Source organism: Vombatus ursinus, unplaced genomic scaffold, assembly GCF_900497805.2.
Source record: "Vombatus ursinus unplaced genomic scaffold, bare-nosed wombat genome assembly UNPS02014799.1, whole genome shotgun sequence".
NCBI lineage: Eukaryota > Metazoa > Chordata > Mammalia > Diprotodontia > Vombatidae > Vombatus > Vombatus ursinus.
Window position 1 is genome coordinate 44,243,161 of NW_020954577.1, and position 20,745 is coordinate 44,263,905.

At 43.6% G+C, this 20,745-nt stretch overlaps 1 protein-coding gene across 1 annotated transcript in view; it reads left to right on the forward strand.

Annotated features, from left to right (window-relative positions):
- The first annotated feature begins 12,184 nt into the window (after positions 1-12,184).
- STT3B (STT3B, catalytic subunit of the oligosaccharyltransferase complex) overlaps positions 12,185-20,745 on the forward strand; it is a 94,472-nt gene continuing 85,911 nt past the window's right edge. Inside the window, exon 1 of the mRNA XM_027872256.1 lies at positions 12,185-12,441. Within this exon, the coding sequence (XP_027728057.1) occupies positions 12,185-12,441 (257 nt within the window). The remainder of the gene's footprint in view (positions 12,442-20,745) is intronic.

A 20,745-nucleotide genomic window follows, 5' to 3' on the forward strand; every position in this document is an offset into this window, starting at 1 on the left:
CATTTCATTTATCCTTCACTTATAAATTAAAACTACTCATATTCTGGGGCTTCAGACATACAATAAATACCTGATCACTGACTCACCATTAATATGTTGAAGCTACATCTTTAAACCACCCTATACTTTCATAGTAGCAAAGAATTTTCAAATGAAAATTTGCTGTTATAGTAAACTTAATATTATCATCATCTGTTTTATAATAAAATATACCTCATTAAGTATTTCACAATTTTAAAATATTTAATTTTATCACATCCTTTTAAAAGCCCAATTCATGTGTAACAACATCCAGATTAAAAAGTTGTTTTGTCTAACAGCATTTATGTTATAATGATCTCTCAAATTTCACAATATATGAGAATTTAGAAATAAAATAATAACACAAAAAACATAATGTACTTAAAACATGAAACAGAACTTCGGATGACATCAATTGCATTTTAAAATTATCACATATAAAAATCATTGATCTTATTACCTTTGGCATTTTAAGACCACTTTAGAGTTATCAGGTATGGGACAATTATATTCAATTAAAGAATAATAATAATGTAGTTCTTAGCATATGCCAATCACTATGTTAAGCACTTTACAATCATTATGTCATTTTGATCTCACAACAGTCCCGGAGGAGGTGGGTACCATTACTATTTTTCTCTTTACAGATTAGGAAACTGGGGCAAATAGAGATAAGATAATTTGCCTAAGATTACACAGTTTTCAGCAACTGGAATGTAATTTCAAGTTTCTCTGCATTTTTCCAGCATTTTTTTAAACACCTGTATTTGGGAATCTGATCTGAGATGAGAGGAGTTAACAGGGACAGGGAGAGAGTCTCTGAACTGGGGGAGTCACAGGGGACCTCTGGCTTAAACAATCATTCAAGGAAGGGTTAACAAGAGATTTCTATAATGTGCAAACCCTTTACCTATTTTTTCTTCTTTCTTCACTCTGGGATTACTTCCCAACTAGCTGCCTTCCTTCACTGCCCTAGAACAATGAAGCTATTAATTTTGCCATTTACTTTTAAAACTTTTATAATGTTATTTTTCCTTAAAACAATTATAGAGTGGTACCCCAAAAACTAAGATGTTTCAGAAGGGAGTTCCTGGAATTATCCCAAATCCCAGGAGTTCTTCCCTACAATCTTAAAAGATTAATCTTCAAACCTCCAAAATCTGTTATTTTTAGCAGGTTTTTTTGGGGGGGGGGCCTAGGCAACAAGGTTAAATGACTTACCCAAGGTCACACAGCTAGTAAGTGTTATGTGTCTGAGGCCGGATTTGAACTCAGGTCCTCCTGAATCCAGGGCTGGTGCTCTATCCACTGTGCCACCTAGCTGCCTCCATGTTTTTAGCAGTTCTACAAACTTTGATTATCTGATGTTATTTCTGTAATTCCAACATACCCAAAGCAAAAAAAAAAAGATGTAGATTTTTTTCTCTTTTCTTATAATCTAATCTCCTGCAGAAAGCCTAAAGTGGGAATTAGTCCTGCTTACTGGGACAACTGCTTCAAGTATGAAAGTTCAATGCAGTTCTCAGATGAAGAAATTAAAGCCATCTATAATCATATGAAAAAATGCTCTAAATCACTATTGATTAGAGAAATGCAAATCAAAACAACTCTAAGGTACCACATCACACCTATCAGATTGGCCATGACAAAACAGGAAAATGAAAAATGTTGGAGAAGATGTGGGAAAATTGGAACACTAATGCATTGTTGGTGGAGTTGTGAAATGATCCAACCATTTTGGAGAGTAATTTGAAACTATGTCCAAAGGGCTATAAAAATGTGCATGCCTTTTGACCCAGCAATAGCACTTCTAGGGCTATATCCCAGAGAGATCATAAAAATGGGAAAAGGACCCCCATGTGCAAAAGTATTTATAGCAGCTCTTTTTATGGTAGCCAAGAATTGGAAATTGAGGGGATGCCCATCAATTGGGGAATGTCTGAACAAGCTGTGGTATATGAATGTAATGGAATACTATTGTGCTACAAGAAATGATAGGCAGGCCGACTTCAGAAAAACCTGGAAAGACTTGTATGGACTAATGCTGAGTGAAGTGAGCAGAACCAGGAGAAAGTTGTACACAGTAACAGCCATGTTGGGCAATGACTAACTTTGATAGACTTAGCCCTTCTCAGAAATGCAAGGATCTAAGACATCTCCAAAAGTCTCATGATGGAAAATGCTATCCACATGCAAAGAAAGAACTATGGAGTTTGAATGCAGATTTGAAGCATACTATTTGCTCTTTTTTTTCCCTTCTGTTTTGTTTTGTTTCCTCTTTTTTGTGGTTCCTCCTATGGGTTCTAATTTTTCCTTACACCATGACTAATGTGAAAATATATTTAATAGGAATGTATATGTATAACCTATATCAGATTGCGTACTGTTTTGGGGAGGGAGGTGGAGAAGAATTTAAAACTCAAAAGCTTATGGAAGGGATTGTTGATAAATCAAAATAAATTAATTTTTTTTCACATGGTAATTTTTATTTATTTTTTTGTTTTCAACATTTACTTCCACACAATTTTGAGTTCCAAATTTTCACCCCATCTCACCCCTCCCCCCCACCCCAAGATGGCATGCATTCTAAATACCCTTTTCCCTAGTCTGCCTTACCTTCTATCTCTTCCCCCCTTCCCCTTCAATTTTCCTATAGGGCAGGATGGATTTCTGTACCCTATTTCCTGTATTTCTTATTTCCCAGTTGCATGTGAAAACATTTTTTTTAAACATGTGTTTTTAAAACTTTGGGTTCCAAATCTTCTCCCTTCCTCCCTCCCCACCCACCCTCATTGATAAGGCAAGCACCTAAATATAGGTTATATATGTGCAGTTATGCAAAACACTTCCATAGTACACATGCTGTGAAAAACTAACTCTATTTCCCTTAATCCTATCCTGCCCGCCCACTTATTCTATTATTTCTTTTGACCCTGTCCCGCATCAGAAGTATTTGCTTCTGATTACTCCCTTTCCCAATCTGCCCTCCTCTTTATCATTCCCCTACTCTCGTTCCCTTCCCCCCCATTTTCCTGTAGGGTAAGACAGATTTCCACACCCAATTGAGTGTGTATGTTATTCTCTCCTTAAGTCAAATCCTACGAGAATAAGATTCACTCATTCCCTCTCACCTTCCCCTGTTTCCCCTCCACTGTAAGAGCCTTTTCTTTTGTTGGTTTTTTTTTTTTGGTGGGATAACTTACCCCATTCTACCTCTCCCTTTCTCTTTCTCCTAGTATATTCCTCTCTCACCCCTTAATTTTATTCTCCAGATATGACCCTTTCATTTTCAACTCACCCTGTGCCCTCTATCTATATCTATATATACGTACATATAATTTTTTCCCCTCCAACTACCCTAATACTAACAAAGGTATCATGAGTTACAAATATCATCTTTCCATGCAGGAATGTAAACAGTTCAACCTTAATAAGTCTCTTACGATTTCTCTTTCCTGTTTACCTCTTCATGTTCCACTCGAGTCTTGTATTTGAAAATCAAATTTTCTATTCAACTCTGGTCTTTTCATCAAGAATGCTTGAAAGTCCTCTATTTCACTGAATGACCATTTTTTCCCCTGCAGGATTATACTCAGTTTTGCTGGATAGGTGATTCTTGGTTGTAATCCTATGTCCTTTGCTCTCCAGAATATTATATTCCATGCCCTGCGGTCCCTTAATGTAGAAGCAGCTGAATCTTGTGTTATCCTGATTGTGTTTCCACAATACTTGAATTGTTTCTTTCTGGCTGCTTGTAATATTTTCTCTTTGACCTGGGAACTCTGGAATTTGGCTACAATATTCCTAGGAGTTTTCCTTTAGGGATCTCTTTCAGGAGGAGCTCGGTGGATTCTTTCGATTTCTATTTTGCCCTCTGGTTCTAAAATATCAGAACAGTTTTCCTTGACAATTTCTTGAAAGATGATGTCTAGGCTCTTCTTGTGATCATGGCTTTCAGATAGTCCAATAATTTTTAAATTCTCTCTCCTGGATCTATTTTCCAGGTCAGTTGTTTTTCCAATGAGATATTTCACATTGTTTTCTAATTTTTCATTCTTTTGGATTTGTTTTACAGTGTCTTGATTTCTCATAAAGTCACTAGCTTCCAATTGCTCTATTCTAATTTTTAAGGAAGTATTTTCTTCAGTAATCTTTTGGACTTCCTTTTCCATTTGGCCAATTTTGCTTTTTAGGGCATTCTTCTCCTCATTGGCTTTTTGGACCTCTTTTGCCATTTGGGTTAGGCTATTTTTTAAGGTGTTATTTTCTTCAGTATTTTTTTGGGTCTCCTTTAGCAAGCTGTTGACTTGTTCTTCATGATTTTCTTGCATCACTCTCAGTTTTTCCTCTACTTCTCTTACTTGTTTCTCAAAATCCCTTTTGAACTCTTCCAAGGCCTGGGACTGATTCATATTTTTCTTGGAGGCTTTGGATGTAGGAGCTTTGGCTTTGTTGTCTTCTGGTTGAATGTTTTGATCTTCTTTGTCACCAAAGTAAGATAATATAGTCTGACTCTTTTTGCACTGCTTACTCATGATCCCAGCCAATTACTTGAGTTTTAAACTCTTTGTTAAGGTAAAAGTCTGCTTCCAATGTGAAGAGTGTACTGTCCCAAGCTTCGGGGGTTTGTACCCCCATTTTGGGGAGGGAGGTGGAGAAGAATTTAAAACTCAAAAACTTATGGAAGTGATTGTTGATAAATCAAAATAAATTAATTTTTTAAAAAGTATGAAAATTCATTAACCTTTCCCAGTGTTCTAAACTCTCTGGTTACAGCCCTTAGAAGTTTTTCTGGTTGGCTATATTTTAAATCTTTCAAGGTAAAAGAATCTACAAACAATACAAACATGACAAAGACATTTTACATTTTACAAAGACAGAAACATAGACAAAACAACAAGACAGATATAAACAGAATAAAGCATGCAGTTAGTTTATAGGTGTCTACCGGTTTAACAGAGGCACACAGCTAACAAAAATCCCTCTTAGCCTGCAAGTGGGTGGGGAGAAGCCAGAACAGAGCAGGCAAGTGCCTTCTGACCTACAGAGGATAAAGCCACACAGAGCAGACAGGAACAGCTGGTTTGGGAAACAGAGTGTGCAGAAAAGATATTCTTACTAGAGAGACCCCAGACAATTCGGGTCTTCAGAGACTCTGGAAAAATAAATCTCTGGTGGTACCTACTCTGTTTCTACTTCAACCAGAGTCCAATGACCTGGTTCCATATCCAATCCCACTTCTGACACCAATTAATGTCAGCTGTATAGAACCAGCCTCTAACTTGTGGGTGGCTGGATCAGTACAGAGCAGGCTAGAAACAAGAGAGTCAGGAATCAAATAGAAATTTAATTTCAAAGTGAGGAAAACAGCTCATAAGCCAGGACACATGTGCTACCCCAAATTGGGGGGGGGGGGGACCTGAGGGAGTGTGGGGAGATCTCAATACTTATACCAATGGTTGCAATGTGAGCTGTAGCCCTGACAATGAGGGTAACAGCAACAACGTGACAAGTTTGATTCAAAGCAGGGCTTCGTGACCAGAACTTTTCTGAGCTCAGAGAACACCTGGTTCTGGTCAAAGCAACACAATAATTACGTGCTTTTGCCAGACGGTGAGCACAAAGGATTGTTGTTATGTCTGGCCTTTGTGCTGAAAAATAGGGTATCTCCTAATGTCTTGACACCTACAAGGTAGAATTCAACAATCTCAAGACATGAGACAGTTTGGTGGAGGCAGCGTGTGTTTTGGGATGGCCAAATTGAGATCGGATCCCAGAGTGAGAAGAAAAAACAACAGGTTAGACCTACCCCACTTTCTCCCAGAGCTTTCAATTCAACTTAGTGAGAGTATTTTTGTTAAAGGAATAAATGTCTGATTTAATATCAAAGGTGAAACGAAGATTCATTATACAGAAATTCATTTTGTAAAATAGCATACAGAAATATTTATTCCAAAAAATAGAAGTAAATAGAAATACTTACATTTATACTAAGCCTCAAAACCTTACTCAAAAGCTTTAAACTTCCTCCCCACATCTCTAAAAACCCACCTACAGTGAAGTATTTTAAATTCCTTGACAAGAAGCTCTCTTTCTAAGATGCTCGCATACAGAACATATCCTTGTACCCCCAAAAATGTGTTTGTCATAGATAGAAGGATCATGGGAAAATATTATGTGTTAAAGAAACAAATATTAGATGTTTGTGGCATGTTAGTTTCTATTTCAATATAGAATAATTATCTTAAAATAATGTAGAATAACAGAATTACATATCTTGAGAATTAATGTCCTGATTTCATACTGTAAATTATAGGTTATTTTTTAACTTTCAAAGGAAATATACTTTTATTCCCAATACATTCCCAACAGTCTAACAACTTGAGCAATAATCCACTTGATCTCTCTGGCCCTGAGTTCTGCCTCTGAGAAATGAGGGGGTTGGAAAGAATGATCTCCAGAGACCCCTTACAGCTTTAAGATACCATGATCAATTGTGATAATGTATGTAAATTACCTTGTAACCTTAAAGTGTTCCAACGATGATAATAACACACAATATAATATATTTCAAGGTTATAAAAATGCTTTCTTCACAATTGACCTGTCAAGTAAATAGTGCAGATGTTGTTATTTCGATTTTATAAATGAGCAAACTGAGGCTAAAAGCTTATTGAGTTACGCAGGAGTTAGAGACAACAAGGACAGTGTCATGATTCATATCCAGGTTTCCTAATGCCCAATCCGAGTATTTCCATGACACCATACTAGGCAAATGTCAGATATGCTGCTGCTGCTGTGGGTTTTTGACTGGAGAGTCAGTGGAGGGTGTGGAAAGAGGGGCAGCTCTAACTCAGGATTCACCTCAATGAACATTCATTCAGTACCTATCCCTAGGCATCGTGAGAGGCACTGGGGATGCAAAATCAGTAACAAAGCAACCTCTGTACTCAAGAAGTTGGCATTCTACTGGGAGATATAACACGTAGACAACTAGGTAATATAAACTAATTACTGGGGGGTGTGGAGGGGGAAGAGGAAGGACTTTACTTCGGACTCAGTACCTGAACTGGGAAGTTAGGGACTCAAAGAGACAAAAGTATGGCAACAATGCATTGCAGAAAGGGAAGATGGCCTAGGCAAAGGTATAGGAACAAGAAATGGAATGTTGAGTCTAAGAAAGAGCTAACATGCCAGGTAAGTTGGAATAAAGTTGGCTGATGACAAACATTATAAAATTTCTTGATGGGTAAGTGGGAGCCAGGCTGTGAAGGCTTTAAATGCCAGGCTGATATTTATGGGTTTTAAATGCCAGGAGAGATATTTATCCTAGAGATACTTACTAGCTGTGACACTGGGCAAATCATTTAACCCTGTTTGCCTCAGTTCCACATCTGTAAAATGAGCTGGAGAAGGAAATGGCCAACCACTCCAGTGTCTCTGCCAAGAAAACCCCAAATGAGATCACAGAGTTGGACACGATTGAAACAACTCAACAGTAACAGAGAACCCTTGAACATTTTGATAGGGGAAGTGACATGGTGAAACCTGTCTTAGGAATATTAATTTGGCAGCTTTGTGGAGGAGGATGGCTGGGAAAGGGGAGAAATGAGATGTAGGGATTCAAGTGAGGAGGCTTTTGCAAGTGAGAGGTGATGAGGGCCTGAACTAGGGAAAGGAGAGGATGGATGTGGTTAAATTGACAAGATTTGGTAAATTATTGGATTTGGGGGATAAAGAGGAAGGAATCAAGGGTGACTTTGAAGTTACCAACCTGGGTGACTGGATGGTGGTGCCCTCAAAAGAAACAGCAAAGTATAGAAGAGATATGGAGGATGAGGGGAAAGTTCTACTAGGAGATGTTAAGTGTTGATGGGGAGATAGCCTGGTAGAGATGCTGAGCAGCTGGCAACTGGCAAAGTGGGACTGGAATTGAGGAAAGAAACTAGGGCGGGAGACAGAGATTTGGGAGTCACATGTATGGAGGTGACAGCTCATAGGAACTGATCAAAAGAGAATACAGGGACAAGATGGCCCAGAACATAGCACCGAGGGACATCTGTGGACATAGGTGGGGGAGCCAGTCAGAAACAAGGTAAGAAATTATGAAGAGACCATAGACCAAGCCCTCTCCCCACCTTGCATAGGGATAGACTTCCCCTTGCTCCAGTTGTCAAGTAAGAAACACTTTTGGCTGTCTGCAGCAGGGGAAGGGCTAAGTAAGCACCACAATAATAATGTTGACATAATTATGGATGTCAACACCAAATTTAAAGGTTTCTAGACTGACTTTCAGCTGCTCAGGAAGAGATCACTTACAACATTGTTTCACTGACTTCATATTTTCACAGAAATAATTAAGAATGTTGCGAAAAGGGAGAGGTAATACTTGTACCATACTCAAGGTACAGAAAGTGGCCCATTATAACCTACTATTCTTGGAAATAACTGAATCCTGGGAAGCTTACGGAAGAAGAGTTTGAGCAGAAGAGAAGACAATTGAACAAACATTCATTAAGCCCCTACTGTCTACAGCACCTGAAGGTGCTAAGCAGAAGGTGGGGGAAAACACAAAATTTAGATAAGGAATAATTCCTGCCTTCACAGAGTTTAGTTTAATGAGGGCTCAGACATATGCACATAAAACTACCAACTGAAACAACACCTGGTGCAAGCAGAGTTCTATGGGAGGCCTGAGCGGAGACCATTACTGACTGGGCAATCCACAAGGCTTCCCAGAGGTTCATGCATGTGGAATTAAGTTTTAGAGGATGCATAGGCTTCATTAGGGAGGGGCTTAGGTTACAGAGAAAGGCATTCTAGGAATTGGGCATAATGCACAAAACAGCATGGAGGTGGGAAAAGAGCATGCAGGAGGCTTAAGGCTGGAAAAGTAGGAAGGCTCTCATATAGTTGACTAATGAGTCTGAACCTGAGTTAATAGGCAATAGTGACTCACTGGTTCTGAGCTGAGAGTGATATGATCAGCTCTAGCATAAAGATCAGTTTGGCAGGAGTGTGAAGCATGAATTGGAGGCGAGAGAGTCGAGAAAGAGCTCTTTAGGAGGCGAGGCACCTGCCTGAAGAGATAATGAAGCTTTGGATTGGGGTTGGGGCAGTGGAAGGGGGGAAGGGATGGACAGACTCATAGACAGACAGAGGGATAATCAAAGAAAAGGGAACATGGGTAGGACTCGGCCATTGTCTTTGAGGGGTGAGGATGAGGAAAAAGTTAAAGATGACAACTGGGTCTGGAGCATGACCATGACACTGACAAATTTTTTAAACATTAGACAAGAGGAGCAGGTTTGGTGGGAGATATTAAGTTTGTGTTTTGGACATACTGACACAGAGGTGCTTGTGGGATGACCAGGGACAGAGAGACAGAATTCAATGGCTGGCAATGTGGAGATGGACTTCCAAAGAGGTTAAGGCTTTGGAAACATCCCCAAGGTGTTGATAGTTGGGGGGGGGGGGGCCTGAGTGAATGAGATAAGAGGGTCCAGGATCGATCCTTAGGAATAATTTGCAAGAGGTGAATGAAAAGAGTTGGGGTGGGGCAAGGAGAACAGCAGTCAGAGGACCAGGAGAATGTAGCACTCCAGAAACTATGGAGAGATAGTTGAAGAACTCACAGAAGAGACCTCAGGTTCCTTGGACTTGCAATTTGCTAGCAAGGTCTATGTTTATTATCAGGCATGAATAATAAGAACACACAATATAAACCGCTAACGACCTAATTTGCGTTTAGGTATAAAGGAAGCAGTAACAATTCACATTTATATACTGTAGCTCTTGAGATTTGTAAAGAGCTTTCTTTCTCAGGTCTTGTATGGAAGATAGTTCCAGAATTACCATCACCTTTTTGCAGATGCAGAAACTGCGGCTCTTAAAGGTTAAGCAAATGACCAAAGTTGCAGAGCTAAGTGGCCACCTAGTCCCACATGCAAACCAGAGAGCAAGCCTGGAAGGAGGGGGTGGGGTCCTCTCTCGCTTCTTTTCTCTGCTTTCCCCCTATATCAGCACACGGGAGTAGGGTGTTTCAGAGCCTATTCTCACTAAATGTATAGAACATGCAAATAGGACTAGGGAGAACAGGCACCAAAAAGGTTGCAAAAATAGATATTCATTTTAAGAGGAGCCAGACAAAAAATAGCAAAGATAAAAAATCAATTTTAAAATCCCAACTAATTTAAAGAAAGAAAACCAGACTTTGCTCTTCTGGGCCAATGGGGTGGACCTGAAGATCTTCGAGGCCCCTTAAACTCTAATCTGAATTGAACGGACTCAAAACCTTGTCCCCCAAGCCAGCCAACAGCTAAGTGTGAAGGGCTCACCGCGACTCAATTCAATTATTAAGTTCCAACTAGTCTGCCAGCCTGGGCTAGGTGTTTGATGGGATTACAAAGACCATGCAGTCCTAGATGTCAGTCACTGCCCTCTCTGGGCCTCAGTTTCCTCCTCTGTACAAATGAGGGCTGGGAGATGACCTCCAGCGGCAGGCACTGCACCCAGGGGAAGGTAGCTAGGGCAGTGCCCTCCCAGCTTGGTGATGACCAGGCAGGGGATGGATGGCTGGTGCAGCACTGGCAGTGTCGGTAAGAACTGAGTGCAAAACCGGCCAGCCCCTACCCTCTGGCTTCCGTGGGCCTGGTGTGGGGCACCATGGGCTACCCCTGCTGCCTCGGCTCCCGAACCTCCCACCCCCGGGCTCCACGCTTGCTCGTCTACAAAATACCAGTCCACCGGGAGGTCCGAGGCTCCCTTCCAAGCCTTTTAGCTCCCATCACTTAACTCAGACTTGGTTTCCCCAACCGTAAAACGAGGGGGTTGGAGTAGCTGGAAAGCGGGGTAGCTTTGGAAGTGGGCCTGGGTTCCAAACTTGACCCTTTTAGGTGTAGTCACCCCTCCGGGCCTCAGTTTCTCCCCTCTGTAAAATGGGTAGGGAGTGGGCTAGACGAATAACATGCGCCAAATATCTGCAGACCTTAAGAGCCACATAAATGCCGGCTGGGAGGGGCCTTCCTGGGCTCTAACCAGCGCTAGCACGAGCGGGGCGCCCACGGGCGACCTTTGATTCTTTTCACAGACAAGGAAAACGGAGCCCTAAAGATTTAGGGCAGGGAGGGGGGGGCAGAGCGTTCAGTGCAGGGTCAGAGCCGGCCTGGACTCCCCTCCGCGATCCCGGGGTGAGCGAGAGCGCCAGGGCCACTACGGGTCTCCGGGCTCCGCAACCATCGGGAGCAGCGCGCGCTCGCGGCGGGGGGAAGGGCAAGATGCGCGCGCCGCCGGGAGCTGCCCCGCCCCCCTCGGCACGTGGGCAGGGGAAGCCACGGTTAGCAGGACCCACGCGCTCCCTACCGGCGAGCGCTCCACGCCTGCGCACCTTCCCCTCGCTCCCCCTCCCCTCTCCATCGCGTGGTGCCGAAGGCGGGCCGCACGAAGTGGGTTAAATGTCACGCCGCCTTGCGCGTTTGGCCCTTCCCCCGTGCCTTCCTACTGCGGAGGCTCCGCGCTCCCGCGCCCCCTGGCATTCGCTCCCGGCTTGGGCAGCGGCAGAGCGCTGGCCGAAAGCGCTTCCGCCTTCCCAGGCTGACCCACGTGCGAAGCTGCGTCTTTCCAGTGACAATGAGAGCGTAACCGCGCAGTCCGGGACGACTGAGGCGGTGGGAGCGACCTGCGGCCCCGCCCCCCGCCTCCTCGGCGGGATCCCTTTCCCCATTGGCTACGGCGGCGGGCTAGTGCCCGCCCCGTGACGGACCTGTCGCTCTCTGACAGGTCGAGGTGGCGAGTTCCTGTCGGGACGTGGGGCGGGGCTTGGGCTGCCCGCGCTCCGCCCCCACCCCGGAGGGAGGGGTTGGCGCGTGCGTGTGAAGGGAGAGGGGGTGGTCCTTGCTGCCGAACGCGCGCCTCCACTTTCTCGTCCCGGCCCCGGCGGCGCGGCCGCGCTCGCTCCCGCTCCGGCTCCAGCTCGGCTCGGCTCGGCAGTCCGGAGCATCCCGGGGCCGCGCGCGCGCCCCCGCGGCGAAGCTCCGCCCCCTCGGCCTCGCTGCCGGCCTTCCCCTTCCTCCCGGGCGGCCCCGCCCAGCGAGCGCCCCACACACCAGGCGGCGGCGGCTCCGGCGGCGGCGGCTGCGAGCGAGACCCGCCGCCGGGCGACAACATGGCGGAGCCCTCGGCGCTGGAGAGCAAGCCCAAGGCGTCGGCGGGCGGCGGCGGCGGCGGCGGCGGGCGGGCCGGCTCCAAGGCGGGCGGGCCGGGGCCGGGCCCCGCGCCGCTGGCGGGCGGGCTGTCGCAGCCGGCCGGCTGGCAGTCGCTGCTCTCCTTCACCATCCTCTTCCTGGCCTGGCTGGCCGGCTTCAGCTCGCGCCTCTTCGCCGTCATCCGCTTCGAGAGCATCATCCACGAGTTCGACCCCTGGTGAGCGGGCGGCCGCGCGTGGGGCGGGGGCGAGGGCGCGCGTGGGGCGGCCGCCACCCCCCCTCCCGGGCCTGCCGCAGAGGAGGACGACCCCGAGGCTCCGAGAAGTCCCCGCGAGCCCCGGCCCCCCGCCCCTCCCCCGCCGCGAACTTTGCCTGCCCTCCCGCGGGGGCGGAGGAGGGGGGGGTCCGGGGGCGGGGGGCAGCTCGAGGGGGCCTCCGGCCGTGCTGTCCCCACTTGGCCGGGGACCCTGTTTGCAGGGGAGGTGGTGAAGTGAGGACCCTGAAAGTGACCAGCCCACTTTCCTTTGCTCGGAGGGGTGCGGAGCGCTGGGGGGGGGCACGGGCCGAGCTGTCCCCCCCAGACGCCAGAGCGGCGTTGGGGGGGTGGGCTGGCAGCGGGACCCCCCGCGGACGCGGGGTCGCTGCTGCACGGCCGGGCCGAGACCCTTCCCCAGAGCCGGTCCGCACCAGCTCTGCGCCCGGGGCGAGGGGAGGCTCCGGGCCCCGTGCCCCTCGGGCCGGGAAGCGGTGCGTCCCCCGCCCGGGCGCTTCCCGAAGTCGGGGGGCCGGACCGGCCGAGGGGCAGCGTGAGGCTCGGACGCCCCGCTCCCGGGCCCCGCGGGTGCCCCGGCAGCCGGGCTGTCCAGCCGCTGTGGCCCGGGCGGGGGGCGCACCTGTTGCCGCCCCCCGCGAGTGTTGGGGGGTGGTCTTCGGGGGAGGAAGGAACCCTCCTGCCCGCCCCACGGCCGGCCCCCTTCGGGGCAGACGATCCGTTGACATTTGCGAGGGGGCTGCCTTCACAGCGACCCTCGTGGGCCTCTCCCCGGCCCCGGCGGGCACCCTCAAACAGTCGGAGACCCCGCGGGTCCGGACTGGATTCTGGACGCTCTGAGCTGCGCTGCCGGGCTGCTCCCTCCTTGCCCGCTCTCCCCTCGCCAGAATAAGTTTACCGTTGGGAGTATTTTTGGAGTTGATTTGTCTCCTTTGTCCTCGCGTGTTTTTACATTTCTCTTTAGATTTTAGACAAAGATGTAGGTCTTAAAATTTTGGAAGTATTAAATGAGCACACATTCATTGCTACAATTTTCTGGTTGTTTTTTTAATGTCAAAATGCTCGTTTTGTACGTTGCTTTCTTGCCAGCGCAGACAAGGGTTGTGTCTAGTGCATTTGATGTTGAATGCGTGTGTTTATAGATTCTAAATGCAGCGTGCAATATTGTTTTTCCGTTCCTTTATTTGACTTAGAGTTGTGGTTTTCAATTATTGATAGTGACAGAAAAGTAGCTTGTGGAGAAAATATTTTCAGTACTTGCTAAACGTTTACATTTCATCGCCCAACCAGTTTAACAGCACTCCTTTACATTGATTTTTATGTGGGAAAATTCTTTTTACTTATTTTGAGATGATTGTGGATAAAAATTCACTTGCATTTATACAATAATTTGATTTTTGCATAAGACTTTGTAATGTTTATTTCATTAAAGCTGCACTGTGACTCTCAAGTATTTGCTATTATTAGCCACCCCCACTTTGCAGGTTGAGAGAAGTTTAGGTATTTGCCTAGTGTTTGAGGCAGGATTTGAACCCCGGTCTTCCTTATTCCAAGTCCAACTCTGTGAAGGCTGTGACATGCTACACCCCATTATCACCTTCTCCTGAAGGTGATAGTAGTTAATGATTTTCTCTGAGTTATTGATGCTCAACGTCCTGTAGGTTACAGAGGGAGTAGAATTCTTCCAAGATCCCTCAGCTGTTCGGGGGCCACACTCCATGTTCTTGGAGGGTTTTTGTATTTATCCCAACAGCCTAATCACAAGATAGAACATTTATTTCTGTGGGAATATGAAATCAGATTTCTTGACACAAGAAGGAAAATTTAGAAACCCATTGGGAGCTTCCTCTTATAGATGAAGCCCCGGCTGCCACTGGCCAGCTTCTCGGCACCCTGAACTGAGAAGAAGAAGAATTGGAACTCGAGTCCCTTGGAGTTTATAGATTATTCTATCAACAGCTGCAAGAGGAATTGGGGACTGAGGTCACTAACCCTGAAAACACGGCTGGAACAGATTTTCCAGTGGGGAGCACTAAAACCGAAGGGGCCTGGAATTATACCCAACTCCTTTTAGCTAGAGAGCTCTTCAGTGAGGGGGATGGTGTCAGGGGGCCCAATTCACTACTGTTACTTGTCTGCTACCAGAGTACCAAGGAACTCCCAGGGCATCCTGGGAAAATGCCAGATTTCCAGAGTTAGCATGGGCTGGGAACATAGAGGTGGATGTGGGTGTTGGGAGTATGTTTCCTGTCGGTCCTATAACAGCCTCAGTGAAGTTCTAGAATCAGGGTCCAGGAACTGGGCTGTTTTATTTTTTACATATCGACAACTCAATGCTGGTTTTTATTGTAATCCTGCATGTGTTTTACATTTAAGAATAGTATTCTGGCTTCACCAAGACTACCAAAGGGGGTGTGTATGACACCCCAAAGGTAAATATCCTCTGTTTTAGATGGTCCTGGAACTCCTCTATGGGGAAGATAGTCCTTGCTTCTTTCTTTCTTTCTTTCTTTATCCTGGTGCTTTGATGGAGTGGTGCAGTTATCTGAACTCACCCCTCATACAGGAGAGAATATGTCAATGTGTGGTCAGTCTCCTGGAATTTGAGCACATGTTAAAATCTCCTTCATAGTCATAGCATATAGAAATAGCTAAATATTAAGATGTTGTAACTAATTGGATAAATTATACCCCTTTGTAGTTCTTTCTCAGTATTCTTAGTAAGCATTAAGTGCCTACTGTGTGCAAGACTCTCGGTTCTGATGACACAAAAAGAAACTGAAAAACAGTTTATGTTCTGCTGGGAGATACAGAGAGCATGTTAGGCACTCTGGGCCTGAGGCAGGGCTCGCTTCAGGAGGAGCTGGTGGCAGCAGTGGCTGCCGAAGCTGATCCTGGAAGGAAACTTAAAATCCAGAGAAGTCAGAGGAAAGAGAATCTACTTTGGTATGTCCAGTGATAGGGAAAGTTTTATCTTTGCGTCCATGAAGTCACTTCAAATGGTTTGTTTAACAACGCAGGGTTTTGGGTAAAGAAAGCAACATGGCCAGCTTCAGTTATGAAGCACCTTGCTCTACCATACTGGGAGACTACTGCCTTTTCAGTTAGGCTGCTTAGGAATCTCATTTCCCCAGAGAGATTAAGCTTTCTCTTGAAAGTGAGTGTGACTTGCTGTTTGCTGTGTTATGTTGAGTCAGTTACCAAAAAAAAAGTTAGAGCAGTTTAGTTTGTAATTTAAAAGACAAAACTCATTTTTTTTTTGAAATATAGAAAATCAGATTATGATTCTACAAATACCCATGAATTTATAATTATGAATTATAAAACTGGAAATACTCTGAAGCATTGGATTATATTAAAAGCCTGTTGATTAGCCTATATCCCCCTCCCCCTACACAAAATATTGATATTTTCTTAATTAGCTCACATTTTTCTTTTAGAAGGCATCATGGAGACCTCAGACAAACCACTTCCTTTTACAGATGCAGAAACTAAGGTCCATTGAGCCTCGATGGGGCCTGATTGACCGGTTAAGGATCTCGCTGGAAATGGATGGCAGTCTGACCGGGGGCTAGACCTTGGGCTTCCTGGCTTTCAGGCCATTGCACTTAGGACTTTCTAGTGGTTCATGTTTGTAGGAGAGCAGAAATGGGTTTGAGACAGTTAGTCAGCAAGCAGTTATTTTACAAGAGCAGAAACACTCCTGCCCTCAAGATGTTCATGGAGGGGGGAGACAAACATGTACGTAACCGGTTATGTGCAGGATGTATACAAAGCAGTTCAATGATCTCTGAGGGAAAGGCCTCAGCTGCTGGAATGCCCTAGGAGAGGCCTCCAACAGAAGATGGCATTTGAGCTGAGTTTTGAAGAAAGCCAAGGATTCTGAAAGGTGTGAGAGGGAGCAGGGAAGACCAGGAATACCTTCCAGGAATGAGAGCAAAAGCTGGGACATGGCAGGGAGTGTAGTGTTGGAGGAACAGCAACTGGGCCAGGGGAGCTGGATGATAGAAATGGCCAGCAAGAAGTCTGGGAAAGCAGGAAGGGGCCAGGTGATGGAAAATTTCACAAATGACAAAGAGCTATGACTTCCATTGGGGGTAGTAAAACATGTATTTTTTGTACATTTGTAGGGTTTATTTTTGTTAATAATATTTTTCCCCAATTACATGTAAAAACCATTTTTAGCATTTGTTGTTTTGTTTTGTTTTTTTAATTTTGAGTTCCAATTTCTTTCCCCCCTTCTCTTCCCCTCCCTGAGACAGTATACAATTTGGTATAGGTTATACATGTGAAGTATACATGTAGTAAAACATATTTCTATAATAGTCATTTTGTGGAAGAAAACTCAAACCAAAAAAAAACCAGAAGTGAAAAATAGTATTCAGTCTTCATTCAGACTCCATCAGTTCTTTTTCTGGAGGTGGATAGCACTTTTCATCATGAGGCCTTTGGGATTGTCTTGGATCATTGTATTGCTGAGAAGAGCTAAGTCATTCACAGGTGGTCATCACACAATGTTGCTGTTACTGTGTACCATGTTCTCCTGGTTCTGCTCACCTCACTCTGCGTTAGTTCACATAAGTCTTTCCAAAATCATTCTGCTCATCGTTTCTTATAGCACAATAGTATTCCATTACATTCATGTACCACAGCTTGTTCAGCCATTCCCCAAGTAATGGGCATTCCTTCAGTTTTCAATTCTTTGCCACCACAAAAAGAACTGCTATAAATACCCCTGTACAAACAGATCCTTTCCCCTCCTTTTTAAAAATCGCTTTGGGATACAGATATAGTTGTGGTACTGCTGGGTCAAAGGGTACGCACAGTTTTATAACCCTTTGGGCATAATTCCACATTGCTCTCCAGAATGATTGGCTCAGTTCACAACTCCACCAACAATGCATTAGTGTTCCAATTTTCCCACATCTCCAACATTTATCACTTTCCTTTTCTGTTATATTAGCCAATCTGACAAGTGTGAGGTGGTACCTCAGAGTTGTTTTGATTTGCATTTCTCTAATCAGTAGTGATTTAGAGCATTTTTTCATATGACCAATAGCTTTGACTTTTTTCATCTGAAAACTGCCCGTCCATATCCTTTGACCATTTATCAATTGGGGAATGAATTGTATTCTTATAAATTTGGCTCAGTTCTCTATATGTTTAAGAAATGAGGCCTTTATCAGAGATGCTGTAAAAAAAAAAAAAAGTTTTCCCCAGTTTTCTGCATTGGTTTTTCTTTGTGCAAAAATTTTAAAATTTAATATAATCAAAATTATCCGTTTTACATTTCATAATGGTCTCTATCTCGTTTGGCCCTGAATTCTTCCCTTATCCATAAATCTGACAGGTAAACTATTCCATGCTCCTCTGATTTGCTTGTGTTATCACCCTTTATGTCTAAATCACATACCCATTTTGACCTTATCTTGGTAGACGGTGTAAAATGTTGGTCTATGCCTAGTTTGTGCCATACAGTTTTCCGTTAAAATATATATTCTTAACAACACCGGGCCTCGATGGGTACTCACCTGTTTCAGCTGTTTATCCAACTAGAGAAGTTAATGCTATGGATCATTTTTTTTTGTCTACACTTTTTAACTTCATTACTGTTGAGCTCTTGGTCAGGAGGTGTCATTTCCTACTGCAGATTTTAGTTTACAGTCTTTTTGGGGGGGGGGGGCTAAGCAGTGGGGTTAAGTGAACTTGCCCAGGGTCACACAGCTAGTTAAGTGTTATGTGTCTGAGGCAGGATTGGAACTTAGGTCCTCCTGAATCCAGGGCCGGTGCTCTATCCACTGCGCCACCTAGCTGCCCCTTTAGTTTACAATCTTACAGAGACCGTATAGTCTTTACAGTGAATTGTTTAGGGCCCTAAGACATTGAAGTGGCTTGCTCAGGGTTACATGGCTTGTACAAGTCAGATTAGGACTTGAACCCAGTTCTTTGCCCACTAAATCATACTGCCTCTCTTGGATTATTTTATTTTATTTTATTTTATCTTTTAGAAAGATTAATCTATCCCTTCCACAAGACCCTTTCTCTATCCTTTCTGTGGGTTCTCTTTACTTGGTGTAAACTGTTTTTAAAAAATTCTTTTGTTGTATTCTAAACTTAACCAAATAAATGCTCATTTCCACATGAAACTGGAGATTTCGTCTTGTGTATAGTTTACTTTCTAAAATATGTAGCTTTCAAAAACTGTCTGCTTGTCTGATTCTTTCTGGCTCGTTTTCTGTTGTGCATTTAAAAAATCTTTTAACCATCTATTTTCCTTATGTTTCCTTATCTGCTACTCTATCTCGACTCCCCCGACCCACATTTTTGTCCCCCATCTTGCTCATCCTCTCAGTAGAAAAAAACTAAAACAAACGTCCAGGGTCCTTAGAACAACTAGGAACAAGACTAATTCTGACATTGGTTGTATTTGAAAATGTAAAATAATCTGCATCTTGAGTCCATCACCTCTCAGGAGGAAGGGAGCGTGCTTCCTCAGGAATCCTCTGGAATCCAGTTGGTCATAGGATTGAGAGGAATTAAGTATTTCAAAGTATTTTTATTAATAATACTGTTATTATATAAACTTAGTTCTGCTTACTTTATTCCCTGCTTTATCCCAGTTTTTCTGAAACTGTTCCTTTGCTTCATTCCTTGTATCACAGTAGCATTCATATACTGTAATTTATTCAGCTGTCCAACAGTTGATGGACACCCTCTCAATTTTCAGTTATTTGCTGACAAAAAGAATTGCTATAGTTTTTTTTTTGTTGTTGTTGCAAATATGAGTCCTTACCCTCTTTTTTTGGATATCTTTGGGGCGTAGGCCTTGTAGCTTCTCTGGATTATAGGGCGTACACAATTGAATGAGTTGTTATAGCTCCAAATTGATTTCCAGAATGGCAAACCAACTCACAGCTTTACCAGCATTATATTAGGGCACTTGTTTTCCCATGGCTCCTCTAAGAATTTCTAATTTTCCTAAGCCAATTGATGATTGTAAGATGGAACCTCTAAGTTGCTCGTATTTGCATTTTTCTGATTACTAGTGATTTGTTACTTCTTTAAGTATTATTAAGTTGAATTTCTTGCTTTTAGAACTTGGCTATTCGTATCCTTGACCATTTATCCATTGAGGAACAGCTTAGAAATTTTGAACCAGTTCCTTAGATATGAAACTTGGCAGAAAAACTTGCAAAGATTTCCCCCCATTGCCCTTATAATTTTAGCTGTATTGCTTTTATTTGTTTAAAATAAGATTTTATATAATCAAAATTATCTATTTTATCTTCTGTGGATCCTCTCTGTTCTTTGGTCATAGGTTCTTCTATCCATAAATTATATGAAAAGTATTTCCTTCTTTAATTAATTTGCTTACCTTTTATCTCTTATGATCTCTGTGTAATAATCTTTTATTTCATATCTTCAGATAGATGGAGGGAAAGAGAGAGAGCTTATCCTATGTTGTGAGGTATTGGTCTGTATCTAATTTCTGCCATATTGCTCTCCAGTTTTTTGAGCAGCTTTTGACAAATAATGTGACCAGTATCCCAGTAGCTGGAAGCTTTGGGATTATCAAAGACTATTTTACTCTATTAATTTGTTTTTTTGTGTTGTGTCCCTAACCCCTACTCCATTGATTGACCTCTATTTATTAACCAGTATCAGATAGCTTTTATGATTCCTATTTTTTGTATAGTATAGTCTGAGATCTGGTATTGCTAGGCTTGCTTCTGTGTCTCCACGCAGGTACCGTGGACCTCCTCCCCCTCCCTCCCCTTCCAGTTATTTCCCTTGAGATTTTTGGCCTTTTGTTCCTACAAATAAAAATTTTAATTTTTTCTAATTCTCTTAAGTAATCTTTTGGTAGTTTGATTGGTATGGCACTGAATAAATTAAGTTTGATAGTACTGTCGTTTTTATTATGTCGCTATGACCTAACCTGAACAATAATTCTCCAGTTATTTAGATCTGCCTTGATTTTTGTAACATGTTTTGTGTCTTAGAGTTCTTGTGTGTATCTTGATACATAAACTTCCAAATACTTTATACATTCTTTATTTTGAATGAAATATCTTTATCTTTTCCTGTTAGATTTTGTTTGTAATATATAGACATGCTGGTGATTGTGGATTTTATATCCTTCAACATGGCTGACGTGATTGTTTTAATTAAATTTTTTATTGCCTTTTGAAATACACGTGCATTTATGATAGCACTTAAGTGCCAGGCATCATGCTAAGTGCTGGCAGT